This window comes from Pithys albifrons, chromosome 9 (genome assembly GCF_047495875.1).
Source record: "Pithys albifrons albifrons isolate INPA30051 chromosome 9, PitAlb_v1, whole genome shotgun sequence".
NCBI classification, from domain to species: Eukaryota; Metazoa; Chordata; class Aves; order Passeriformes; family Thamnophilidae; genus Pithys; species Pithys albifrons.
In genome coordinates this window covers 3514327-3542216 of record NC_092466.1, presented here as the reverse complement: position 1 = coordinate 3542216, position 27890 = coordinate 3514327, and the positions used below count along the sequence as shown (strand labels likewise).

The following is a 27890-nucleotide window of genomic DNA, read 5'->3' as shown; positions in this document are numbered from 1 at the left end:
CTTGAAGATCTGCTCTGTGTGTTTTTAACCAGAATTAAATAATTTTTTTTTGTTACAAAATAATGGATGTGACTCCTTTTGTTGAGAAAAGTGCTTTTTCTTTATTTTTCTTCTGTTAAATACATTTATGTCCAAAGTTTGAAATAATTACCTGGATTAGGTGGGGATGTACTTTGCATATATTGCTTTTATTTGTGTGTGTCCAATAGGAGATATTTCAGTCTAAAATCACTGGATGACACATCTCTGTTCAGAGGGAGTTCCAGTGGGAAATTCCTCATTCTCTTTGTTGTCGCTGGTGCTTTTCTGTTCCTCCTTCCTGGCTGGGGCAGGGGCCAAGTGATTGATCACTTCCTGCAGAATGTCCTTACTTTCACTAGGAGGAAGGTTGCTGAAGTAATACTGAGGTACCAGCTCTGCAAATCTGGGGAGGAAATGGGACAAAACATTATTCTTTAATTGAATTTTGAAATGTTTGAGTAACTCTTTCCACTCGTGTGCCAAAGATGATGCATAACAGCTACAAAGGTGGTATTTCAACCCAAAATCCAAACTATGCAAGAAACCAAAGTTCTCTGCAAGATGGAGAAGCATTTTGTGCTTTCAGTAAACCTGCATTTAATGTACTCAGTCTGCTCTTGAGGTGGTTGTTGTTCAGTTCCCAAGGCTGCAGATGGCATTAAATAGTAATTTTCCTGGTTTGGACCGTGTTGGTTCAATAACATTATGGAAAAGACTCTCCTATAAACATGGGAAAGAGAAGAAATAGGACAGTGAAGTCTTGGTGTGAAGAGATTTTTGCAGCAGCAAGAACTGTAGTGTCTTTGAATCCATAAACAGCTGGGACAGGGTGATTCAGCTGCCTGGGTACAGAAAACATGTGGAGATAAAGATTGGCTGGAAAATAGGTTTTCAGACATTTCCACCTGGATTAATGTGAGCACACTGCTCTGTTAACTCCTTGAATTTTATTTCTGTATGTTTTGCTTTGTAAGAAACTTGTACAACTTCTAAGGTGGTTTTTTTTCCAGCTGGTTGCAGTTCCAGTGGCAGATGTTGAGACTGAGGTGAGGACCTGAGCAGATGAGCAGACGTGAGAAATACAAAGGGCTGACTGAAATCAGGTTTTGCTTTGCACAAAAGGAGTGCTGAGGCTGTGGGATCACAGCTCTTCCCTTGTTTAATCATTCTGAGCTGTTTTGAAGGAAAATGAAGACATCAAGCAAATCTACACAGTGACAGAACAATACTGGCTGCAAAGACATAACATTTATCCCACATATGTTCTCTGGAGAACATAAAGTGTGAAAAGCAGCAATTTCTTCATCTTCCAGTGATGCAACTCCTCTTGCTTGACTAGGTATGAAGATTATCCTTTTCTCTTATGCCTGTTTTACTGGTTTGTTGCTTTTCATCCCCACAGAGGGATGATGTTGTGGTAGAGGTAGGAGGGAAGAAGCAAACGTGTCATTGTTAACTTACAGGCTGGGGGATATCTCGGAGACGACTCTGATGGAATTGTCTTCTGAGATGCTGAACTCATGGAATAACACCCACTCAGGAATCCTGCTGCTGTTATGGTAGGATGAGGAGGGATGCAGCTGGGCCACTTGTCTGTGTGTCAGCATTAGGTAGTTCCCTGAGCCATCCACATCACGGGCAACCTAAAGGAAAGAATGCAGAGAGTTATCCATTACTGAATTGATCAGTGTGTGCCTCTTGTATTGAAACCAGAAATTAAACTTGCCTTCAGACACAACTGGAGAGGTTAAACCTCTTCCCAAATTTGTGTGGGAAAGCTGTGGACTGGATACCATGAAATGAGGCTTAAAGAAATGCTAATCTGTGTGTTTTGAAAGGAAACTGCAACAAGTGAGGGGAAGTGAGTACATAAGTACCTGAGTTGGCTTTGAAGGGTCTGGGTGAAAACACACTTTCTTAAATATATATTCTTTAACATAGATACTCTTCATAGACTTTAAAACACAATATATGGCAGGACACTTGGAATAGTGTGGTTTGGAGGGGTCACTCTTGTGTTGAGAGGGAGCACAGTGATGTGGAGGAGGGTGTGTTTAAGTGGGAATAAATTAACCTTATTTATATTTACAATTAGAGTACCTTACTAGGCTGACCTAAAGCAAGCTGTGTATTGTGTCCACCTAAATATATTCAAGTCAGTCCTCTATTTCCAGAGGATTTTCAGAAAAACACCTTCAAGAAGGAAATAATGTCTGAGAGAGCATTGCAAGTGAGTTTTTTGAGGTAGAAGAGTTTTTTTGAGGTAGAAGAGTTTTTTTGAGGTAGAAGAGTTTTTTTGAGGTAGAAGAGTTTTTTTGAGGTAAAAGAGTTTTTTTGAGGTAAAAGAGTTTTTTTGAGGTAAAAGAGTTTTTTTGAGGTAAAAGAGTTTTTTTGAGGTAAAAGAGTTTTTTGAGGTAAAAGAGTTTTTTGAGGTAAAAGAGTTCTTTGAGTGAAAGTCATGATGACAGTTTTCTTCCTGCTTATTTCATGTTCTGTGATACCTGAACCCCAGAGACAAGGTGGGAATGGTCAGAAGTGGAGACAATGCCTTTTATTCTTCTTGGTGACCAAGAGGTTTCATTCTGTATAATCCACCAGTGCAGCAAGATGAAACCACAGTAGTTCTTACATGCATGAAGTAGCCAGACAGGAGAGCTTTCTGAATGCTGAGTGCATTTTCTGTGGATCCAAAGCCTGGCTGTGACACGGGGAGCTCGATGCGCCTCATGGTGTGCAGCAGCTCCGCGCGGATGGCCCCGGCCGTGCCCAGGGCGGCACAGCTCAGGAACCAGTCCTGGCACCACCGCTCGGGGCTGCAGCCTGGGGAGGGAAAAGGGGCTGGGCTGAAAGCAGAGCCTCACTGACAGCTGCAGTCCACAGAGATCTTTCTGCTGCAGTAGGTTAGAAACATTCTGGAGGGAGTAGCTGTGGCAGGACTGTCCAGAATTCTGGTCATGAGCCACACAGGTGGCTTGGGCTCACTGATGCTCTTTGTAAAGTCAGTGGGCAATTCTTGATACTCTCACTTAGTTTTATAGAACTTCAGCTATTTCTGGATAAACTCCCTTCTTTCACAGAATCCCAGACTATTCTGAGTTGGGAGGGACCCACAAGGATCATCGAGTCCAACACTCAAGTCAGTGGCCCACACAGGGGATTGAACCCATGACCTTGGCATTATTACAACCAAGTTTTAACCAACTGAGCTCAGCTCAGGGTCTCTTTGGTCTGTTAAAAGTTAACAGCTTCCAGGACTGTGAGCAGCAACTCTGTTTTCCAGGTCTTCTGGATTCAGGCCAGGGTATGGAGCTGAAATCACACCTGTAGTACTGGTGATGGTCCTGCATTCTGGAAAAGGTCTGGTTCTCCTGGACTTCCCTCCAGCATCCCACACAACTGAAGAGGAAACAATCCTCCCTTTGTGTCTGAAGGTCTTACTTGGAGTGTGCAAATTTATCCCTCCACTGTCTGAGCACTGGACTCGGGTTTAACGACCCAGAGCAAGATCACAGAATCACAGAATGGATTGGGTTGGAAAAGACCTCTGAGATCATCAAGTCCAACCCTTGGTCCAACTCCAGGCCCTTTACCAGATCATGGCACTCAGTGCCACGGCGAGTCTGGTCTTAAACACCTCCAGGGATGGGGAATCCACCCCCTCTCTGGGCAGCCCATTCCAATCCCTGAGCACTCTCTCTGCAAAGAATTTTTTTCTGCTCTCCAACTTCAATTTCCCCTGGCAGAGCTTGAGTCCATCGTGCCCCCTTGTCCTATTGCTGAGTGCCTGGGAGAAGAGACCAACCCCCACCTGGCCAGAACTTCCCTTCAGGCAGTTCCAGACAGTGCTGAGGTCACCTCTGAGCCTCCTCTTCTCCAGGCTGAACACCCCCAGCTCCCTCAGCCTCTCCCCACAGCACTTGTGCTCCAGTCCCTTCTCCAGCCTTGTTGCTCTTTTCTGACCCCGCTCCAGCCCCTCAATCTCTTTCCTGTCCTGAGGGGCCCAGAACTGAACACAAAACAGTCCCTTGGCTTTTATTTGGTGTCCTGTAAATGTGAACTTTACTACTTTCCATTGTCCCCTCAGCTTTTCTTTCAGCTGACAGCTACCAAAAAACCATCACAATTTGGTGCTGAGGGAATCGTGGCCTTCCTGAACTGTGTCCTGTCACATCTTAAACCCGAGTCTGGGATTTTACAGAGGGAACCATCATTCTGGTTTGGCACATTCACCTCAAATGGCAACTGGAGTAGTGCTTGTGGATCCTTGTTGGATGAGGGATGCTGTCTTAGGTAATTTTCAATTACTTCCTAAATTAATATTCATAAACTAATAAATATGTAACTAGTACACTAAATATATAACTAATACACTAATGCTCATTAGCAATAGCCATTCTCACAGAGTTTCTCCCTGCCAATCAGCAATTCTGGAAGGAGTCATTCAGAGAGGGTTTATGAGGTCACAGCAGCTGATCAGAGTTTTGGTTTGTTTTTTCCCAAATTGGTTGCAGAGTCCTTCAGTTTGGTGTGGGCACACCCACCTTGGTCTGTGGGGCTGGCACTGGCGTCCCTGAAGGCATTGAAGATGTTGATGAGAGTAAAGTGATCTCCTGCAGGGTGGGAGAACCTTCTCCAGCAGGTCAGAGCCATCTCCTCAGTCCCGGGAGGAGCTTGTAAGAAGCAATTGGGAGCTTAGAAAAAAAAATCAGCACAGGGGTTATGTTGGGTTTTTTCCTTCCTCAGTCTCTTTTCCTGCCCAGCAGCTGAAGAGCTGAACCTGCTTGTTCACTGAGGGTTTACTTTATTCCTCTCAGTGTGTTGTTTGGTTCCTGTGTGCTGTAAACACAAAGGAAGGTGAGCAGATCTCCCAAAATATTGCCAAAAATGCCTCACAGTGGCACAATCCAATTCAGCCAGAATCCAAGCATATGGCTTACTAAATACAGGAAGAAACCTAAATCTGTCATGTCATCCCTTAATTTGCCCCTAGATGTTGAAATTTGTGCATTTTACTTCAGTTGTGTCCATGGAGATGGCTGAGCTTTTTTCAAACTGGATCGTGCCTGTGCTCAATCATTTACATTTGTTACATGTAGTTAAAAAATTTATCACAACTTTGGGCCCACTGTTAAAATCAACCCAGCCTGGACTTAAAGTTGTCCTGGAAGGAGCACAATTAATGCAGCTTGATGTCCTGTGGGTTCCTGTCCTTCCTACCTCAGACTCCAAGCTTAGGTTAGTTTATAAAGTATTTGAAGTGGAGAGACAAATTCACAAAGTGGGTCAGCAGTTCAATATTTTTATAAGCAACTTTTCTGTTGCTTCAACCTGTAGCAAATGTAGATCAATATGTGATAAGAAAGTTCATTTTGCAGGGATGTTTCTGACAAGAAGCTGGAGGCTCCTGGGCAGTGGGAGCATGGAGAGGGAATGCTGCTTATGGAATCATTACTTATGTTTTGTTGCAAACCAAGGCAAGACTTAAACAGCCAGAGGTTTTAATGTGTTTGTGATAAGCAGGATGAGAATACCAAAAATTTGCTTTTGTGGGTAAGCTTGGGAAGAGAGGACATGGATTTGGCAGGTGGCACAAGCCACACACAGGACATGATTTGGGTACCTGTTACCATGGCTGCAATGGTGAGCATTTCATCCACACACTCAAATTCACACGAAGCCAGAAGGGACTTGGACAGTTGTGGCTCCAGGGGAAATTCTGACATAATAATTCCAAATTCAGAAAGGTTTCCATTGTTATCCAGGGCTGCCAGGTAATCCAGATCTTCCAGAGCCTGCATCAGGCTTTCAGGAGCTGAGAAAGGGGACAGAGGATTCAAGTTCTTCAGAATGAATGTCAGAATACCCCTGGTAATATTTTGCTGTGTATTTCCTCTGTGAAAATGATAGATTTATTTATTTGACAGTAAGTAAGAAGAACAAGTAATACATGAATGGAAGGCTGAGAACCTTCTGGAGGAAGAAAATCAGAGGTAACACTCACAGAGCTGCAAATAACTTTGTGGGCAATTTTTATGTCTGAGCAGGTTTTGTCAGAAGTGCAGCCAAAAAGCTGAATAATGTATTGCCAAAACTCCCTCCACTATTGGCAGCCCTCAGGTGCTTTTTTGTGGTTTTTGTTCCTTTTAAAAAGGGGTGGTCACATTTGAGGGGTGCTGAGAGACACAGAACAGCTCTAAGAGAGAACCTTTTCACCAGCAGGCAGTTAGAGAAGCTCTAACTGTCTTATTCTTACAGATATTTAGAGCTCTCTTGGTTGCCTTTTTAAATTATTATTTATTTTTCTATTGTTTCTCGTGATGGCAGAAGCAAAATGGGAATGTAGTAAAAGAAGATGATTCCCTGGCAATTGGTTGTGCTTTCTCACTCCACAAAATGAAATGTTCACTTTTCTCTTATTGCAGGTTATAACTTCCTCACAACATCCACAGGTAGAAGTGGGAGCAGTTGGGTGAAAAAAATAATATGGAAATATGTTGTATAGGAACATATTTCCCCTTACATGAGTTTTTATACAACCTCACCATGTAAATCTGCCAGTGTTGTGCCTTCAGTTAACTTTAAAACACCCAATTTTCAGACAAGTTCTTAGAGGGGTCTGTGAATTCCTGTTAAAACTGTGGATCTGCTTCATTTCACTCTCAGAGTTCCTGCTCTGCCTGTACAACGTGAGGACTTTCTGTCAAGAGAGAACATTTATTATCAGATATATGAGGGTTAGTGGGATAAAAGATGAGCCCTTACAAAAGCTGAAGCATCTGACAAGAAAATACTCAGGAATTTTAAAGGAATTGAAAGGTGATGATGACTAAGAGCCAGTGACAGGAAATAAATATCAATGACTGAAAATACAGGGAGAGGAAAAAGCCCATTCAGACACACAGTAATTACTAGGAAATCATGGAGAGCTAATTTCCAGGAATCAACAGAGCAGTTTGTGCTGGAACTCACAAAATATATGGTTATATGGCAGCCAATTTCAATCCCCTGATAGCATCAGTAATTTGCATTTTTATGCCCTGGAGTTAGTTGTCTTGAGATTTATAAGCACAAATTACTTCCCTGTCTTGCTGTGAGTGTTCTGAAAATAGAAAAAGGAGACTCCTGAAGTTTTATTGCTCTAGAAAGGACAAGATAGTAAAGGATTAGAGCAGGTGGAGGAGCAGTAAAAGATAAAAATACAGAGTGGGGCTTTCAGATGTGGGTCTGCATTTTGAGGCATTAAAAAAATCAGTGTTAGAACAGCAAGTGCTCACTGGGGAGTTTCTTGTGGTGTGATACTGTTTAAATAACATGACAAACCAAAAGTGGTGGAGATGTTTAGAATGGAAAACTCAAAGAACAGCAGTGTGTGTTGCCTTATAATGATTTCCAGCAAATGTCGTTGTTTTTAGGGGTTTATGCCCATCAGGGTGAACCCCAAGGCTTTGTGACTCCAATGCTGCTTTCACAGGAGCAGAGTCCAGAGGCAGCTCCCAGGATGTGTCCTGTGCTTCCACCAACAAACTGCCACATCCCTGCCATTTTAAAAGGTATTTCCTGGGCTAATATTTTCCCCCTCTTGTCTGTGTTCTTTGGCTGCTCAAATCTGGATTGCTCTGGGCTTGTTTCAGGAATTCTGATGAGTTGTGTAGAAATACAGATCCTGCTCTTGGTCATTCTTATCCTTAGAAAAACAAACATATAACTGGACATCACTGTTAGCACTGAAATCGTTTCTCTGAGGGTCTCAAGCTAATTAAAATTATATTGTTTCAGTTTTTGTAACTTTGACATCAACAGATTAAATGATGTGTAAAGTAACTGCACCTGTAATCTTTACAGTATCACATCCCACTTGGCTAAAATTAAGTGCTCAAGGAGTGTACAAATAAAGTATTATTCTTGTTGCATGAGGAACAAGTGATTCAGAGATTTGGTCAAAGTTACATAGTAAGTGAATATTAGAGGTAGGAAACTTAAATTTCCTGATTTTTAATTTAATTTAATTACTATATTTTGTTTTTCTGGAGGATCCACAGCCCCTGTGTTCTGGCCTCCTACTCTGCAAGTGTTGAGTAAGTAAAATATCATTTTCTTTGCATGGAAATAACTGTTCCAGAGTTGGAGCTGACATGAATGTCAGGAGAAGGAAGGGCTGCTGTCTTTAAAGAGCTGATTCACTGCCTGGCAACCCCCAGGTTTTCCAGCTCCTGAGCAGCAGGAGGGACTGCCAAAGAAATTCCTGCAGGGAGAGCAGTTCTGGGGACTGGTGTTTGCTGCTGCTGGTTTTTGACATTGCTCCTTGGATAGCAAACTGAAGAGATGGAGAAACCTCGTGCCAAGTTTTCCCCAAATCATGCCAAGATCTTTCATCTCCAAGCACAACCTCCTGTGTGCAGGTTCCACCCTGATTCCCTTTTTTCCCTTGTAACTAAGGCAGGATTTTTCATTAGTCTGTCTTGCTCTGAAGCCACCAGTTCTATAAATATTATTCTTAAATTATAGTTGATCATTATAAACTACTTGTCCAACCTCCTGCTTTGCAGTCTCTGCATTCCCCCTTCAGCTGCTCCGTCACTCCTGCAGCCACTGGTGACAGTCCCTGCTGTGCTTTGCTGCCTGCAGGGACAGGCAGGACACAGCCTGGCCTGCATTTCCTGACCAAATACCTGGGTAAGACCTGCACACCAGGGGAGGGACTGGCAGGTTGGTGACAGTGGGTTTCTGTCTGCTCTGTGCCACCTCTGAGCACCTGCAGGGCAGTGCAGAGTGTATATCCCCAAGGGTAAAGTTTACATAATATTATAGAACATTACTGGCCTGCTCCTTATTTTTCATATTAGACTCACAGAGTGGTTTGGGTTCCACCCCCTGCCATGGGCAGGGACACCTTCAACTGTTTCAGGTTGCTCCAAGCCCTGTCCAGCCTGGCCTGGGACACTGCCAGGGACGGGGCAGCCACAGCTGTTCTGGGCACCCTTTGGGATGCCCTTTGTGGTACCAGCTCTGAGGAACTGGTTCCTTTCAGTGGGGTGTGAGCTCAGCTCAGTCACTGGGCTGACTCCCTGCCCTGCCCCTGCTCCTGGTGCCTCCTGCCCCCTGGATAAGGCACTGCTGCCAAGGGACACCCTGCCCTTCCTTTCTTTGCTGTCTGGTCCTTACCCCCCCAATTCCATTCACCCTTTCCCACTGATTTGTACAGCACAGAACATGAACTCTGTGGCCATGTCTGTGCTATCAGAGGGCTTTTCCTTAGGAGACATATAATACTACTTAATTGATGGAATTCAGAAATTAAACCATCAAAGAATTAACAAGTAAACTGGGATAATAAATCTGCCATGAAGTTGTCTCTGTTGAGCAAACCTCACATAGGACATTGAGTTTCTGCCTTGACAGTCTCTTTCTAATGAAAAAATAAGCAAACATATTTTTGTGTGTGTGGAACAATTTGAAATTATGCACATTTATCTAACTCTTGTTATTATGGATTTTCTAGAAGTGTATTCTCAGTGAGGATGTAATAGCAGAGCTCTCATATTTCATGGTGTCCATGACCATCAACAAATACTTTCTTCTGAAAATTGTTTATGGTAATTCTGAGTGGATGCAGATTCTGCAAACTGCTCTCACCTTGATTTCTTACAGAAATTGTACACAGCTTCATCTTTATCCTGATTTGCATAGTTTAAATGAGGATTTTCCAGTCATTTACAGAAATACAAAATGTTGCTGCAATCCCTGGGACTGGAATCCTTTTGTCCCTTTATAAAACACACTAAAGATCTATCTGATTACCTGATGGAAATGCAAACACATCCCTGTTCCAGTGGCACAGGAATTCCAGGGATGCAGAGCCAGATACACTTTCCTATGGCCCATGAATCCTAAAAAGGGTAACAAGCTGCATTTGCTGCTCTCCATTATGGCCTGAATTAAATGCAGCAGCTGAAAGCCTGACATGTTTATTGCCTTCATAATGCAGTAATGAGTCAGAGTTAATCCAGGCTTTTATTTCTCCTCAAAGAGCAGTGGGGAAAAACAACCCCTTGTGCACATTGTAGCTGAGCAGAAATAAAATGTTTTACTGATGTCATTTTTGTTTCTTATCTGCTGTATGTTCTTTACTTTGTGTGCAGGAAATGGACTGTGAAGTACTTGGAATTTTGCTAAGAATTTCAGTGGACTTCTGATTAGTTTGTTCACCAGTTCCTGCCCAAGCCTTACTCTGTCATCTCACTGAAAACATTATTTTGTTTAGGAGGAATTCAGCAAGGGTTAAAAAAACCCCAAAGCTCCCATCTGATTCTATTGCAAAAGACAAGGTGAGAATGTTGGTTGGACAGAAAGGATGCAGAGGGAACTCTCTGGCACCTGGGAGGTCCTGCAGTGTCTTTGTCCTGTTTCTCAGAGGGAAATCAAGTCCAGGGGAGTGAAGAGACATGGAATAGCCAAACTTGTGGCAGGGGGTTGAAACTGAATGATCTTTAAGGCCCCTTCCAGCCCAAACTGTTCTGTGATTGTATGAATGTGATTGTATGTAGTGAAGCCTTTTTGGGAAGGTAAAACCTGCTCAAGGGAGGATCCTTTCCATCTCTGAGAGCCCTTTTGTAGAATCAGAGAATGGATTGGGTTGGAAAAGCCCTCCGAGATCATCAAGTCCAACCCTTGGTCCAACTCCAGTCCCTTTACCAGATCATGGCACTCAGTGCCACGGCCAAGCTCAGTTGAAAAACCTCCAGGGATGGGGAATCCACCCCCTCTCTGGGCAGCCCATTCCAATGCCTGAGCACTCTCTCTGCAACTAAGATTTTTCTGATCTCCAATTTCCCCTGGCAGAGCTTGAGCCCATCGTGCCCCCTTGTCCTATTGCTGAGTGCCTGGGAGAAGAGACCAACCCCCACCTGGCCAGAACTTCCCTTCAGGCAGTTCCAGACAGTGCTGAGGTCACCTCTGAGCCTCCTCTTCTCCAGGCTGAACACCCCCAGCTCCCTCAGCCTCTCCCCACAGCACTTGTGCTCCAGTCCCTTCTCCAGCCTCGTTGCTCTTCTCACTTGGGTTGGAAGAGACCTCTGAGATCATCAAGTCCAACCCTTGATCCAACCCCACTGTGATCACCAGCCCAGGGCACAGAGTGCACAGAGTGCCCTGGGCTGGTTATCACAGTGGGGTTGGATCAAGACATGTTCTCTGTCCCTGGAGGTGTTTAAGAGGACACTCAGAGCCACATCCAGTCCCTTCTCCAGCCTCGTTGCTCTTCTCTGGCCCCGCTCCAGCCCCTCAATCTCTTTCCTGATCTGAGGGGCCCAGAACTGAACACAACACTCAGTACTTTCTGCCTCCTCTGCAACACTGTCCTGCAGTACCCAACCCAGAGGAGGAGTAACATCTATTTGACCTTATAACTAGAAATTAAACCCTTCAGGGCTCCCTTCTGACTGGCCCCCAGTGGTGTTTGGAGCTGGACAGCAGGGGCTCCGTGGTGTGGCTTCAGGAGCAGTCCCTGTTTCTGCTGGGTGCTGTTCTGTGGCCACTGGAGATCAGAGGGGCACTGGGTGTCCGTGGCTGGTGGGGCTGTCTCGGCACAGAAGGAGAGAACTTGGGCTTTGCCAGGCTGGGCTCATTGACCCAAAGCCATTGGTGGGATGAAGGACCCAAATCCCATCCCTGGAAGTGTCCAAGGCTAGGCTGGACAGGGTAACCTGGTCCAGTGGGAGGTGTCCCTGCCCATGGCAGGGATGGAACTGGATGACCTTTAAGGTCCCTCCCAACCCAAACCAGTCTGGTTTTTATGTGCTTGACAGCCTGACGTGTTTTGAGTTCTTGAAGTTGGTCTAATACAATAACTGACCCCCCTTACAATTCCTTCCTGCAGGATTCCTGTTCCTGTCAGACAAAATCTGTTTCCCAGCAGGGTCTTCAAACTGTCTGTGTTCTGATCCTGTGAGGTTTGCAGTGATTTGGGGGTTCTGGTAGGGAATCACCTTCAGTGCCACTGGGAGAGGAGTTAATTCCCTGCTCCAAAGTGGAAGGAAAGCCACTGTGGGACCTGTCCCAGGGTGAGGGAAGAGCTGTACCAGACCACCAAAGCTCTGTTCTCATCTCCTTTCAGAGGAGCCCTGCAGAGCTTGTGGGGTCTTCCCTTTGTTCAAACATTTCCCTTTGTTCAAACAGTTTGTCTGACACTCCTCACGCTGTTTCAGTAATTCCTAAAGCCATTCAGTGCTTGACCTCCTGCTTTTGAACTAGTTACCAAAAGCTTTTTCCTATTTAATGCCCCTCCAGGGGAAGCTGATGCATCCACCAGATGCCTTTGTGGTTTGTGCACATCAGCACGATGGTTTTCTTCAGCTGCATTATCCAAAATTCCTGAATTCTTTAATTCCTGCAACTGAGAACTCCTTAAATGCCTCTGGTGTTTCATTCTTCTCCATTGTGCCTTTAAATCCCAAAATGCTGAATGCTCTTCCTGGTATAATTTTACTAATTTATTCCACAGTTGAAGAACAAATTTCTTCATATCCATTAAAAAAAACTTACTTGTTTTAGTATCTTTTTTAATGTAAAATGCATTTTAAATTTGAGTGGAAGCCAGCTGTATTCCAGAGGCATTTTCCAGGCAGGTTTCCTGGATTCACCACAGGAGGTGACACTCACAAGGACAAAATATTTGCCTCTCAGGCTTTGCTCAGACTGGGAAGGTTTTTTCATATTTCTTTTAGGCATTTTTTGCTAAACAGGCAGACAAGGGGAAGGTAAAATAAATTCTTCAAAATTCCATTTACAATCTGTTGCAGCATCCAGCAGTGGGAGTAAAACTCCTCATTACTGATTAATTACAGAGCATGACATGACAAGTGATCATCCCAATTTTGTGTATGTGCATGAGGAAAGGCAGGATAATACAGGAATTCTTCCTATTTTCTCTGGAAAATTATCCTGAGTGAAACCAACCCCCAAACCAGTGTAATCAGTGCTATTTCCCTCTCCTTAATGGCTTTCAAACCAACAGGAAATTTGCAGTGCTACTTGGGCTTTGTGACAGACCACAACTGAGTGTAATATCCTTCTAGAAAAAGCCCTAAATTATCAAGTCAGGGGAAAAAAAAAAGCAACTTCCTTCACACTCTTACCTCAAAATTCAGTGTATTCCCTGCCTGGCACTGAAAGTTTATTTGGGTTTATTGGATAAAGAATCTTGTCCTTAAGGAACAGCTCATGGTAAATTTGAGGTGGGAGATGCTGGAGGATAAGGAGGAAGCTCATTTCCTCCACATGTATCCCCCAGGTAACAGCAGGGCTTTATTTGGGTTGGAAACTCTTGATTAAAGGAATATATTTTGGTGGGTATCCATACAATCCCTGTTACAATGGGACACACATTTTCATTGTGTTTTCCAGGAAAATAATATAAAACCTAAATCAGAAGATATATGGAATATTGATTTCTTTTTTCATTCCAATTCCATTCAGGTATTTTATGTTCTTTTTTTTTTTTTTGAGTTGGGAACTGGTGTAGCAGGTAAGTGGTAAAAGTAGAGTGATGTTATTACAAGGGCTTAAATAAAAAACACAGGGCAAAATTAATGTTTAAATCCCTTCAAAAATAGTAATAAAAAAGATGAAGAATTGGAGCATCCCCTTACCTGGGCTGCTTATGAAGTCACAGTGTGCAAAGCCAGCAATGTCCATCCTCTTGAGGAAGAGGACCAGGCTGGTCAGGTTGGATTCCTGCACCTTGGCTGGGACATGTGGCTTCATTTCCTTGTCTAGAAATTCCTCAGGATACAAACAGAAGAGTTTTCCTGGAAGAGAATTCAGGAAAAATCACCTTGTTAAAATTCTTTTTCTCACATTGCCCATAGTTTCTATTAATAGTTTGAGCCAAGGGATTGAAATGTTGAGCTGATAATTCTACCTGATGGAGACATGCCCAGAATTTGTTTGTGCATCTCTGCTTGGCTTTTGCTGATGGGCTGTGTGAGAACAGAGTCTGCTCTGATTCTGGGGTTGTACACCTGGAAATGAAAGAGAGATGAGGCATCAGAAAGGTGCAAAAAGGCTACAGGAATATTCGTGGTCTGCATGGAATTCTTCTCTAGGTCAGTTCACAGTGTCATAGACCCAGCCACCAGGGGTTTAGGAGGGGCAGGTCCTGTCTGACCAACCTGATCTATTTTTATGATCAGGTGACCCACCTGGTGGATGAGGGGAAGGCTGTGGATGTGTCTACCTGGACTTCAGCAAGGCCTTTGACACTGTCTCCCATAATATACCCCTGGAAAAGCTGGTAGCCCATGGCCTGGACAGGTGTACCCTCTCCTGGATTAAGAGCTGGCTGGAGGGTCGGGCCCAGAGAGTGCTGGTGAATGGAGCTGCATCCAGCTGGTCACCAGTGGTGTTCCCCAGGGGTCTGTGTTGGGTCCAGTCCTGTTTAACATCTTTAGTGATGATTTAGATGAGGGGATTGAGTCCATCAGCAGCAAATTTGCTGATGACACCAAGTTGGGAGGGAGTGTCGACCTGCTGGAAGGCAGGAGGGCTCTGCAGAGGGATCTGGAGAGACTGGAGAGATGGGCTGATTGCAATGGGATGGAGTTCAACAAGGCCAAGTGCAGGTCCTGCCCTTTGGCCACAACAACCCCCTGCAGCGCAATAGGACAAGGGGGCACGATGGGCTCAAGCTCTGCCAGGGGAAATTTAAGTTGGAGATCAGAAAAAAATTCTTTACAGAGAGAGTGCTCAGGCATTGGAATGGGCTGCCCAGAGAGGGGGTGGATTCCCCATCCCTGGAGGTTTTTCAACTGAGCTTGGCCGTGGCACTGAGTGCCATGATCTGGTAAAGGGCCTGGAGTTGGACCAAGGGTTGGACTTGATGATCTTGGAGGTCTTTTCCAACCCAATCCATTCTATGATTTCTTTCTATGTCAGTCAGCAGGGACCAAATGGGATGTGTTGCAGTAACTCTAAGGGTGCTCTGAGAGAAATGTCTTTTTTTCTGAAGGAATGTACCTTACCAAAGCAGAACATGGAGTCATCCAGAAAACCTTCCAAAAAGTTCTTTATTTCTTCCAATAATAGAACCCCAACGTTGTCTTATGGCATTTGTTCCATCACTCCAGATTTTTGTCCTAATACTGACATCTGAGAGTTCAGCACAGAAGGCAGGGGCTGTATTAAAGGTGTGTGATGCCCTGTCTTATCTTTTTCTTAATTATACTGTATTTTGATTAAACTGAGGAGCTGATTCCCTCTCTTCTGGCCACCAGGTGATGTCCATAATCCCCTCAGTGTACAGCAATATAAAACTGCCTGCATAAGGCAGCACCTCAGTCATGTCATCTGAATTAACTTGGTCTACTTAAGCAGAGTTTTAATTAAAAGAAAAAAAAGATAAAATGTCCTTCAGTGCAGGGGACAAGTTCCTTTTCCCCCAGGTGAATTTATGATCCATCCCAGCTGCAAGACTGAGGTGGGATTTGGCTCTGCACAAAACTTTGCCTGTTCTCTCATCTGCCTTTTCAGCCACAGGGATTGGAGGTGAGTTTGAACTGCTGAGGGACTTAATTAAATTAAAGGTAAAAATTGTATTGTTATAGAGGTGTTTTGGTGGCCACCAGGACTGTTGGAACTGATTTATTCTTGCTGTTTTTTATTTTAAATGGAGAGAAATCTGGGGGCACTGAATTTGACTTTGGGCTTGAGGTTACCCTGGGAGTGAGGTTCATTTTCACCCAAGAAAACTGCACTTTTAGAAATAATTTGACTTATCATGGTCTAATTGAAAAAGCTGCTTTTAGGCTCTGCTTCCAAAGTTTGACTCTTTTTTTAGCTTGAGACTGAGTTAATTTACAACCCCCCCATGAGAACCTTTAAAAGGGACAGATTTCTGCACTGGAAAGGAAAGGTCCTGGTAGTTCAGAAGCTTTTCCCTGAACTACTTCCAGGGCTAACCAGGATTAATGATCCCTGCTCCGAAATTTTAGGAACACTTGACTTGAGTTTTGGTTATTCCACCTTGTATTACAGAAAGAAACTGTATTATATTTTTTTCTTTCCCTATTTCTGGACTATTTATATTGACTAGTAGGAAAGTTGCAAAGCCTGTAGTGGAGCAGCTTTTGAATTTGTGTGTAATGACACATTCCTACATAGTTATTCATTTTTCAGTGCATCAGGTTTGAATGAAAGAAATGGTTGGTTTTTTTTCAGCTGCACGAGTCCTTCCCAGGGTGGGAAACAAGAACTGAGGGCATGTTCAGAATGCCTTGTAGAATTCAAAGGTTAATCAGATAAATTGCAGCATTTTGAGGTGTTTGGATGGTAATACAGATCCAGAAGGAGCACGAGGAGGTTTCAGAGGGAGAGTTTCCCTCTGTGAGCATCCCTTGGTCTGTGCCACTGCCTGGATTATTAAATCATTAAACAGGGAATGAGGTTAATCTACAAAACCAGGAAACCTGCCAGGGGATACCCAAGGACTGACTGTGCTTTGCTTTATCTATGAGATTCTGAAGAGAGAGTCATGACCAAAACTGAGCTGAGACACCTGAACTGCCATTGGTTTGGGGCACAAAGGAGTGGCAGTTTCAGCTGGGAGTGTTAATCTGGTTTGAAAACTTGAAATGTTTGATTTCTGACTGAATTTAGGCAGCAATTGTGACTTCTTGCTTGGTTTTCACACGAGATCTCTGTGAAATTTATTTACATTTTATTAACTTACATGTTCAAAATGTCATAGAACCTGATTGATGAAAGAAAAGAAAAATATGTGATCCATTTGCATTAATCTGAGCTGCACATTTCCCTTTCCCCCCAAAAAACCCCACAGTTAATTTGGGACAGGCTCTGATGAGCTTCACTGACCTTCCTTCTTTGCACCCCAACATCGATGACAAAGGTGACGTTTTTAATCCGGATCAGAGACTCTCCAAAGCTGGTGGTGAGCAGCACTTTCCTCCTGTGTTTTTTGCAGCTTTTCTGTTTCTCTGGAGCTGGTCTGGGAATTGGGTCTGGCTTTGAGGGGTATAAAGGGATGGGGATGAGCTCACCAAGCTCAGGGTTTAAATTGGGCTGCTCCTCTCTGATCATTTGATAAGCTTTTTCAATGTCCTGTAATCAAAAGAAATAAATTTTCCTTTATGAAACCATTATGTTCTTCCTCCCATTGCAATACATAAAAGCATCAAAGCATGCAGGAACCTCCCTTAATTATTATATTTAATAAAAGCATTGTAAAGGTTTTAATTTTTCCACACTATTAATATACTCAATGAAGACTTTAAATAAAGTAAAATAAATTACCCTAAGCTGTGTTAATGAACATCACCCATGAAATAGCTCACAAATAGATTGAACATGGATGGTAAAACCTTTTTGTTGTTGTTTTAGTCTTTGTTAAAACATGAAATGATTTGTGGTGTGAGCAACTTTTTGAAAGGCACACAAAAGTAATTCATGGGCTCGTTCAGTTGCAGTTGCAGAACTGAAAATCCAGATTGATTCTCTCTGAGAGTGAAACCACCTTTACAGTAGTTATAGGTTGAAAGTATTCAATAAATACTGTTATAAAAATCTGAGAGTGGCATCTAATAGCAAGGCTGGCCAGCAAGACAACACATAAATCTCAGTGTTCTTAGTTAATTCCTGGTTTTGTGGAGTTTAAAAGTCAGTTGAGTGTTTGGGAACAGGGAGCCATGAAAAATGTGGATTTAACTGTCAGAAAAACCCTTGTAAGCAGAAATAAACCTTTCCTTTGGAATGGGAAGGTGTGTGTTTTCTAACATTACCTACTGTAAATATGGAAGTGATACAGAGGATTCAGTACCTCATCATTTGTACAATTTGTGTCTATAAAGTTTATAACTGATTATTAATGTTATGAAAAGTGTTTTGTGTCCATTCTCATTTTTCCAGTGTAAAGGGTGGATTATGGGGAATTATCTTTGCCTGTGAAAAGTCATTATTGCCTGGAGCTACTGAGGGAGTTTGTTGTTCAGAAACAGATTTAATTTTGCAAAATTGAAGATGATGACAATGATAATATTTCTTTGTTTTCAGATTGCAGGTCCACCTGAGGGGAGAGAATCTTGGGGTTTTGGGGACTTGGGGAACCACTCATTGGATCCAGAGGAGGAGCAGACCCTGGACAGGAGGAGCCCACCACTCTCCACCAGACTGTGCCATCATCTGTACCAACAGGTTTGTCCCTTCCTTTTCCTTTGGACTCGAAGGCACCACATGGGGCTCAGCACAGGGGCCAACAAACCCCCCTGTGTTTGTGCCCCAGGGGGTGGGTTACACTGCTGGGGTTGGGGGTTAAACCCAATTTCTCTTTGTGCATTGCATTTATTGTCATCTTTTTATTGAATTGTAACTCTGACATATAATCTCTCTTGTGGTGGGCTCGTTCCTCCTGCTGGTTCCCCTTTAAACCAGCACAATAACTTTGCTGCTAAAAAGATAAAAATCTTCTTCACAGTTATTTATTTCAAGGCATTTTTCACTATCACACCTGGCACCAAGACGTGTGTATAGTACAGTATGGCCAAACTTGGTGAATGGAGATTTGGGAAGGGCTTTCCCCCCCTGGCTGAGCCCTTCCAGCCTGTGCAGTGGATGTTTTAGGTGAGGCTCAGCCTGTGCAGAACTGGCCCCACCGTAGAAGTCCTCAGGTCCATCTGCCACGGCCGAGCGAGCTTGGACGGTGACAGTGAAGTCCTCGGGACCGTCCCAGCACCCAGTACTAACTGGGGTGTTATGGGTTTAGCTAAGTAGGTCTAAATTTAGTCTTAAATTTCAGTCTAGGTCTAGGACTGTTGGCTGACTTAAGCTGGGCTGAGCTAGCTGACAGCTGACTTCTTCTAGCCAATAGTATTCTATACCATATTCCGACATCATCTCAAAAAGGTAAGAGCTGATGTGGGAGTGGCTTGGTCAGTTCCTTTGTGGCTGTTGTCCCAGCAGGACACACTGTGCCATCCCAGGAGGAACAGGAGGCCCAGGCCCAGAGCACCAGCTCACCATCATGTTATCTTAGGGAAGTAAAATGTTTGTTCTTAGTCTTTCTGCTTAAGTCTGTCTCTCTGAGGATTGAGTTCTCTGGAGTGGTTTGTGGTTAGAATGGTGAGATTTGTGTTTACTGGGGAGTGTTATTTCTAACTTGTGTGTGTGTTATATTGTACTTACTCTTAATTTTCTCTTTTCTGCATAAATGCATATAGTTAGTTAATCATAAAACTAGTTTGAAGGTTTTTTTGGTTTCCTCCCTTTTCTCAGCTGGAGGGAGGGAAGCTGACTCTGTGTTGGGCAGTTGGCATTTTGCCAGCTCAACCCAAGACATGGGGGCTGACCCTGCTGAGCATCCAAGATCTGATGGGAAGGGATGGCAGGGAGGCTTGAACTGCCAGGGGACAGTCCCTACTGAGACCTTGCTGAGCATCTGAGATCTGATGGGATGGGATGGTGGGGAGGGTTGAACTGCCAGGGGACACTCCCACTGAGAACCTGCTGAGCATCCAAGATCTGGTGGGATGGGATGGCAGGGAGGCTTGAACTGCCAGGGGACGGTCCCCACTGAGACCCTGCTGAGCATCCGAGACCTGATGGGATGGGATGGGAGAGAGGCTTTAACTGCCAGGGGACGGTCCCACTGAGACTGTACTGAGCGTCCGAGATCTGATGGGATGGGATGGTGGGGAGCCATTGAACTGCCAGGGGATGGTCCCTACTAAGACTGTACTGAGCATCCGAGATCTGATGGGATGGGATGGTGGGGACCCATTGAACTGCCAGGAGACAGTCCCTACTGAGACTGTACTGAGCATCCAAGGTCTGACAGGATGGGATGGTGGGGAGCCATTGAACTGCCAGGAGACAGTCCCCACTGAGACTCAAAGTCACGACCTTGGGATTCAGAGTCCAGAGTGCTCTCCATTACACCACAGGACCACCCTCAAGACATGTGTACCCAGCTGCAAACCCCCTGTGAGCCCTCCTGGCCGCTCCCAGCCCCTCACCTGCTCGCAGGCCAGGAACAGCACGACGTGGCCGCGCTGGCCGCTGCGGTGGATGTGCAGCAGGAGGCTCAGGGCGGCTCGGAAGGGCTGCGGGTGCGCGGTGCAGGCGTACACAGCGCGGGCGCGGTGCGGGGCGCGCAGGCGGAGCTCGGGCACGGTGTGCCCGCAGTGTGCCCGCAGCACCGCGCTCATGTGCGGCGCCGTCAGCAGCACCAGCCGCAGCGCCGGCCGCGCCGCCAGCACCGCCTTCAGCAGCCCCAGCAGCGCGTCCGTGGCCACCGTCCGCTCGTGCACGTCGTCCAGGATGATGACCCCGTAGCAGCTCAGCAGCGGCGTGGACATCATCTCCCTCTGCAGCACGTCGTCCGTGCAGTACCTGCAACACGGACATGCTGCTCCACCAGCCTGCTTGGGGTGGTGTCTTGGGTTGAGCTGGCAAAATGCCAACTGCCCAATACAATACACACCCTTCTCCCAGTTTTATGAAACCTCTTCTTCCCTGAGGATCTCTAACCCCAAATTTTCTTCTCTTTTCACCTGTATTTTTTCCTCACTTATGTATTTTTCTCATTACATTAATGCTTGTTAAGAGTCACTTTTTGTTTTCAGAATTACATAATCACCAAATCACAGGATCAGCTGGGTTGGAAGAGACCTCTGAGATCATCAAGTCCAACCCTTAATCCAACCCCACTTTGATTACCAAATCATGGCACTCTCTTATGTTCAAACTTACTGAAAGTAGCTTGACCAGAACCAAAAATGATGGTTGGGTTCTACAGTTGCTTCCCTTACCTTGTTCTCCCAAACCCAGGAGTCACCAAACCAATACTTTCCATGTGCTTAAATAACTCACTTTTTAGATTCTCTCCCTAATGAGTCCTGAGTGTCAGAGTGTCCGTCCCCCCACCAAGAAAAGGGAGGAAAAAACCTGGAAACTCAAAACAGGTTTATATTTTTATACAGAAAAGGGAAAATTTAAAAGAAAACTATTGGTATAAGGTAGATTTGTGGCGGTCAGAAGAGGCAAACTCAGGCAGCAGTTGGATTAGGAGGCTTGCACAGAAGACAAAGGAGTTTATTTTTAGTTACAGCTTTACTTTCATCTACTCTTATATATAACATGCTGGCACACTATTGGTTTGTTCACTGAGGATACATGGAAACTGGTCACAAGGTATCTCACATTCTACAGGTGGCTCTCTGGTCCTTAAGAGTGCACTCACTAATTACCTCAGACATCAGGGGATCCACACACACACTGGCACCTTGACAGAAAACTGCAATATAACACACACTTACACAAGTTAGAAATAACAAAAAGTAACTCCCCACTCCCCATCGAACACAGATACCACCATTCTACAAGTCACTCTGGAGAACTCCAGGGGACAGACCCAAGCAGAGAGAAAGACTAAGAACATAATTTTATTTCTCTTAAGGTAACATGGTTGTGAGCCAGCGCTGGGCCTGGTCCTCCTGTCCCTCCTGGGATGGCACAATGTGTCCTACTGGGACCACAGCTATGAAGGAACTGAGAGAACTCCTACTCTACCATATTTATATTCCAGTTTGTGTCCTTTGGTATGAATATTTCTTTGGTTGCTTAAGTCAGGTGACACTTGTCTCTCCTAATCTGCATAACAAAGCCTGCTAAAACTGAGGTCTACCAAAAGGCCTAACTAAAACTACCACAGATATTCAGGGTTTATTGTAAGAAATCAACCCAGGGGCTTGTGCACAGCTTGGTTGTTTCTGTTCTAGCAAGAAAGATTTTTCAAGGCAGTATCACTGTCTCAGCTCCTCACTTAAATCCTTTAAGTAGCTACAAACTCGGTGTGATTCAATGTCACTCAGTGGCACTGGGGTTGAAAGGATGCTCCAGGCAGAACAAGAAATACTTCTACCCTAAATTCATAACCTATCTTGCCTTTTATCTTCCAAACTATCTAAGCATATTACACACCACTAATGATTCCTGAGCTTGGAACTAATACTTTTAGAAGAGGAAAACAAGGAGCACTTGAGGCAGTGCCAGAACCAAGATAAGACATTAATTCATAGCCTCTCTTTTATCCCTATTATTCCTGCTCCTGAAAGTCCTTTGAAAGGATGTTATTTTTGTTGTGTTGCTCAGCAGGACTTTGAATTTTTGAACCAGGTTTCGCTGTGTGAGAGGACAGGACTCATCTCCCTTTCACAGCAGGAGCAGCTGCAGGAAGTTGTGCTGCAGGATGAGGTTCACAACAGGGCTCTCCATGAAAAGAGCAGGGACACAACAAAGGAAGAGGGGCTGAAATTGATTTCCAGAAGGGGTGAGTATCCTCTTCTCCACTGGAAATCAGTGGCTGGGGAAAAGGTTTGTGATGTATTTGTGCCTGCCACATTAAGAATCAGAGAAAATAACTCCTGTAACTTCCTGGAGGCTCAAAATCTGAATCCCTGTCTTGCTGCTGTCACCCGCCTATAATTAATACAGTAAGTGCAATTCTTATCCTTTAAAAATCCTCCTAAATGCTTTTTATCTCTTAATGAATGCACCCTCATCTAGCTATGATTTTGGGTTCTTTGAATTCCAGCTTTACTTTGGGACAGATGTTCTCTTATGGTGATGAACACTCCTGTCAGAGGGGAAAAAAGCAGAGGGAAAAAACCTGGAGGTCACTGAGGTGCGTAGTAAGTTTTGCATGGGTGGTAACCCTGCCCACTTAAACCTCTGTGATGATCTTTAGCACAGCACATCTCCTTCAAGCCTTTTACTGCTTGTTGATGAACCACAGAATCTCTAGTGTCTGCTTTTAGAGTATTATACACAAGTTTGTAAAGCAGTGATGGGGTTTGTTGTTTTCAAGGACTGCAGAGCTTCAGCTGTGAATGTTTTGCTGAGCTGTGAGGGACCCACAAGGACCATCCAGTCCAACCCTCAGCCCTGCACAGGAACATCCCCAACAGTCACACCCTGTGCCCCTGAGCATCATCCAAACCCTCCTGGAGCTCTGGCAGCCTTGGGGCTGTGCCCACTGCCCTGGGGGGCCTGGTCAGTGCCCACCACCCTCTGGGGGAAGGACCTTGTCCTGAGATCTCACTGGTCCCTGCCCTGGCACAGCTCCAGCCATTCCCTGGGTGCTGTCCCTGCCCTGGCACAGCTCCAGCCATTCCCTGGGTGCTGTCCCTGCCCTGGCACAGCTCCAGCCATTCCCTGGGTGCTGCCCCTGCCCTGGCACAGCTCCAGCCATTCCCTGGGTGCTGTCCCTGCCCTGGCACAGCTCCAGCCATTCCCTGGGTGCTGTCCCTGCCCTGGCACAGCTCCAGCCATTCCCTGGGTGCTGCCCCTGCCCTGGCACAGCTCCAGCCATTCCCTGGGTGCTGTCCCTGCCCTGGCACAGCTCCAGCCATTCCCTGGGTGCTGTCCCTGCCCTGGCACAGCTCCAGCCATGCCCTGGGTGCTGTCCCTGCCCTGGCACAGCTCCAGCCATGCCCTGGGTGCTGTCCCTTGTCCCACAGAGCAGAGCTCAGTGCCTGCCCCTCCTCTGCCCCTTCCAACGAAGTTGTCCCTGCACTGAGGTCTCCCCTCAGTCTGCTCTCCAGCTGGACACCCCAAGTGCCCTCAGTGCCATGATACGCTTTCCCCCCAGGTGCTGAACCATCTTTGTGGCCCTCCTTTGGACACTCTCCAATGACTCAATATCTTCCTTACATTGCGGTGCCCAAACCCACCCCATTATTCCAGATGAGTCTGAAGGCCCCAAACCCCAAATGCACCAACCTCAGGATGGTTTCTGGTGTGCAGCAGCTCTCAAAGGGGATGGCATACCCCACTTCATGGCCGAGGTTGACATCCATCTCATCAGCCACACGCAGTGCCAGCCTCACCGCGACCTGTGCGTGCGGCTGCGCACACACCACAGTGCCGTGCTGGTAACGGGCACACAGGCAGTGCTGGGCACACCACTGAGGGATCTGCAGGGAGAGCAGCGGGGAGAAAGGGATCATAGAATCATATGGATTGGGTTGGGAAAGACCTCCAAGATCAGCAAGTCCAACCCTTGATCCAACCCCACTGTGATCACCAGCCCAGGGCACTCCGTGCCCTGGGCTGGTGATCACAGTGGGGTTGGATCAAGACATGGTGGATTCTCACTCAGTGCCACATCCAGAGAATCACAGAATGGATTGGGTTGGAAAAGACCTCCAAGACCATCAAGTCCAACCCTTGGTCCAACTCCAGTCCCTTTACCAGATCATGGCACTCAGTGCCACAGCCAAGCTCAGTTGAAAAACCTCCAGGGATGGGGAATCCACCCCCTCTCTGGGCAGCCCATTCCAATCCCTGAGCACTCTCTCTGCAAAGAATTTCTTTCTGATCTCCAACTTCAATTTCCCCTGGCAGAGCTTGAGCCCATCGTGCCCCCTTGTCCTATTGCTTGACATGCTCAACAAGGGCTGGAAGTCAAAAGTTGGTGGTGTAGAACAGCAAAGTGAACATGAGCAGGTGAGCTGTGCCATGGTAAGAGTCACCACTTGGAATCTCTTGAATGCTCAACATCAGCGAGAAGGTTGACCTGGGAATTTCTCAGCTGGACTCAGATTGGTTTAGGTAAATTGCAGAAATGACAGATTTACCCTGAGATGAGCTCAGTTGGTTAAAACTTGGTTGTAATAATGCCAAGGTCATGGGTTCAATCCCCTGAGTGGGCCATTGACTTGAGAGTTGGAGTCGATGATCCTTATGGGTCCCTCCCAACTCAGAATAGTCTGGGATTCTGTGAGACTTGGCCCCTGGAGAGGAGGTAACACCAGCAGGGTCATAAAAGGCACCTGCTGGTGGGTCCATCAGAGGCTGCTGAGACAATAAACCTGCTTGTGTTCTGTCATATTCATGACAAACCTGTCCCAGGGAGAACAGCATTTCAGACTGACAGATGCCACAGTCAATAGATGTAATTTTGGATTAATTACTCTGCAAACAGAACTTGAACTGGAAACTTATGCCCTTTAATTTACAGATTTATGTAGATCTACACTGGAAAATAGTCATGTGCTTTTATCATGAGAAAGTACAATTGCATTATAAATTTTATTTAAATGTAAATATTATGTTTCAAATCCTTTACTTAATCAGCATATAAAACCAGGTGCATCAGCCACATATAATTTATTTCTGTGTAGTTATAAATGTTTCTAAATATGTTTAAAACAGCAATGTGTTCCATCTTACTTAACTTGTTTAAGGACAATTTAAAAGCTAACATTTCTTACCAAGTAATTTATTATTATACAAAGTTTTATGTATAAAAGTTGCAGTCAGTAACAAGGGGTAAGGACTTTGCTGTCCAAAAGTCATTCCAGGCACCAGGTGGGTGTTTGTCACACTTATGGGAATTTTCAGTGGGAAGTGGGATGTCTCTAGTTCCATATGTGACCTCTAGCAGGGTCCAGCATCAACGTCCCTGGCAGGTGTGAGGTGCCCAACAACAGTAATTATCTGACAGCTTTACCTGCAGGAAAGTTTTCTCATGGTCCCAGTCATAAACAATAATATTTTGGTTGATAGCACAGGAAAATTCTCTGCTTTCTGTGGCAGCAAACTGGGGTTGTTACATGTGGTTACAGCAGAATGTGAATCTCAGAATCATAGAATGGATTGGGTTGGAAAAGACCTCTGAGACCATCAAGTCCAACCCTTGGTCCAACTCCAGTCCCTTTACCAGATCATGGCACTCAGTGCCACGGCCAAGCTCAGCTGAAAAACCTCCAGGGATGGGGAATCCACCCCCTCTCTGGGCAGCCCATTCCAATGCCTGAGCACTCTCTCTGCAAAGAAGTTTTTTCTGCTCTCCAACTTCAATTTCCCCTGGCAGAGCTTGAGCCCATCGTGCCCCCTTGTCCTGTTGTCCTGGTTGATACCTGTGTGCTCAGAGCCAACTGAAATCTTGCCTTCTGTGATGTCTTTTCACACGAGCTCTGTAGAGTAATTCTGTATTCTTGGAAAAAGCATTTGCCCCTGGCTGAAGTGAGGGAAGGGCCATTCATTCTCCCTGAGAAACAGCCCTACTGAATCCAATCCTTCATTCCCTGACTACTTTTATCCCCTTCACTTATGACCTGACAGCAAATCCACTGCATTTCTGTCCTGACAGAGCACCAATCACAACCAAAACACACTTTCCAAGCAGGGACATGCATTGAATCCAAACCAGGCGTTGCAGAGTTTGCCATTTCCACTGGGGCTCAAGGTGGGGAAGGACCAAAAAGGGGTAAAATGACAAGTTTAGTCCTGATTAAGGAGAGGGCAATAAAATTGTCAAAATGAACGAAAGAATGGGCAGCCAAATGTAGAAGGGATGATTTACTGCTAAAATACAGACCCTGAGATAAGCCCTAAAGTATTTTACACTTGGTCTGTGTACTTTCAGCAGGGACAGATTTCAGCTGGTCCATTGTGTGGTGCCTTTGAGAGTGTGTGTTTGGGAGCTTTGCATGTTGAGGTGTTTCACTGGGATATGAAAGCAAAGCAGGAATTAACAGTGCACATACTGGTAGATACAGTAACATTTTAAACAGAATTTTTCTAGGGCTGTGAGTATGTTTGGTGCTGAATTTTATACTGTAGTAGTTCAGGCATGTGGTCTGAAGGGCTTGATACTTTTAAGTTTAGTATTTAGCACCAAAAAACTTGTACTTTGAGATTTTTATGAGTTGTTTATGGCACTGTCAGACAATCACAGGCTGAGAAGTGTTACCCTTGAGCTTAACTTACCCTGACCCCTAAAAACATCACCAACCAATTAAAACTGGCTTGTAACAGGCAAAGTGCCAATTCTTTGTGACCTTAAGGAAACTTATTTAAATGCTTAATATATTTTAACTACATATTTGATTGGATTAATCTTAATTTACCTCCTATATTTTGCTTTCCCTCTCTGGCCTCTAATACCTCAGATTCCAATAGCTGGCTGCACATCTGTTTGTACACTGAGAACTGCTGAACTCAACACAGCTCTGTGTGTTCAATCTCTGCACAACTGGGTGTGTTTATTTTGCAAGGACAAGGAAAATGTGAATTTGGATATTGATGTGCCCACTACAGGGCAACAGCTGTGCATGCTAAACTGATAGCAAAATTATTTTTAGAAATATATAATATTAGTGAAGTAGTTATAGGAACTCTGAAAAGTGTACAACATTAAATGTTTTAAGAATAATCATCAAGACATTCCAGCCAAGTGGGTGGTACTGACCTGGGAGCTCTTGCCAGTCTTGGCATCTCCTGACACCATCACAATTTGATTATGGAGCAAACTTTCCAGGAAGGTGGATTTCTCTTTCCATATTGGGAGCTCCTCTCTCTCTTTCAGGAGTCTATAATAGCGGGAGGAGTAAGGCAAGCCATCGAAAGGGTTCAGCTCCAAATCTTCTCCACACACAAGCAGTTCCTCCTCACCACCATCACTGTCGTCTGAAAAGCAGGGATTTTCTGGAGAAAAGCTTGAAAGCTCCATTTTTCCTGCATAAATTATTCCCAGCAAAACCACATCAGGAGTGGAAGGAGCCCCTTTGTGTTCTGATTGGTCATTGTGGCTCCCTAAACCTGAGGAAATCCATTTTCCCTTCCTTCAGGATTAGTATTTTTGCAGCTCTTCTGTTTCTTGTCCCACTCCAGGTGGTTTAATAACCTTGAGAAAACATATTTAAAAAATCACCCAAAGTCCTCAAACCCACGCGGGCCAACCCAAAGATGTTCCAGAGGAGCTGAGAAGCTTTTCCACCCTGGTGGCCTGTGAGGTCCAGCCCACGAGTCCCGGTGTGTTTGCTCCTGTCTCTGGCTCAGCCAGGCTGGAGAATAATTGG

General features: G+C 45.0%; 1 protein-coding gene across 2 annotated transcripts; it reads right to left on the bottom strand.

Annotated features, from left to right (window-relative positions):
• Positions 1 to 77: 77 nt before the first annotated feature.
• On the bottom strand, positions 78 to 27874 carry DHX32 (DEAH-box helicase 32 (putative)). 2 transcript variants are annotated; one of them, XM_071564212.1, is made up of 11 exons: positions 27281 to 27874; positions 23806 to 23999; positions 20040 to 20415; positions 16888 to 17133; positions 13940 to 14039; positions 13668 to 13826; positions 5642 to 5833; positions 4563 to 4712; positions 2651 to 2841; positions 1483 to 1664; positions 78 to 424 (listed from the first exon to the last, which is right to left on the bottom strand). In XM_071564212.1, exons 1-11 carry the CDS (start codon positions 27539 to 27541, stop codon positions 229 to 231), a joined length of 2247 nt encoding a protein of 748 aa, XP_071420313.1. In that variant the 5' UTR covers positions 27542 to 27874; the 3' UTR covers positions 78 to 228. The 2 variants fall into 2 exon arrangements, with proteins under 2 accessions (XP_071420313.1, XP_071420314.1); XM_071564213.1 differs by lacking the exon at positions 23806 to 23999 and having other exon boundaries at positions 27281 to 27393.
• Positions 27875 to 27890: the final 16 nt, after the last annotated feature.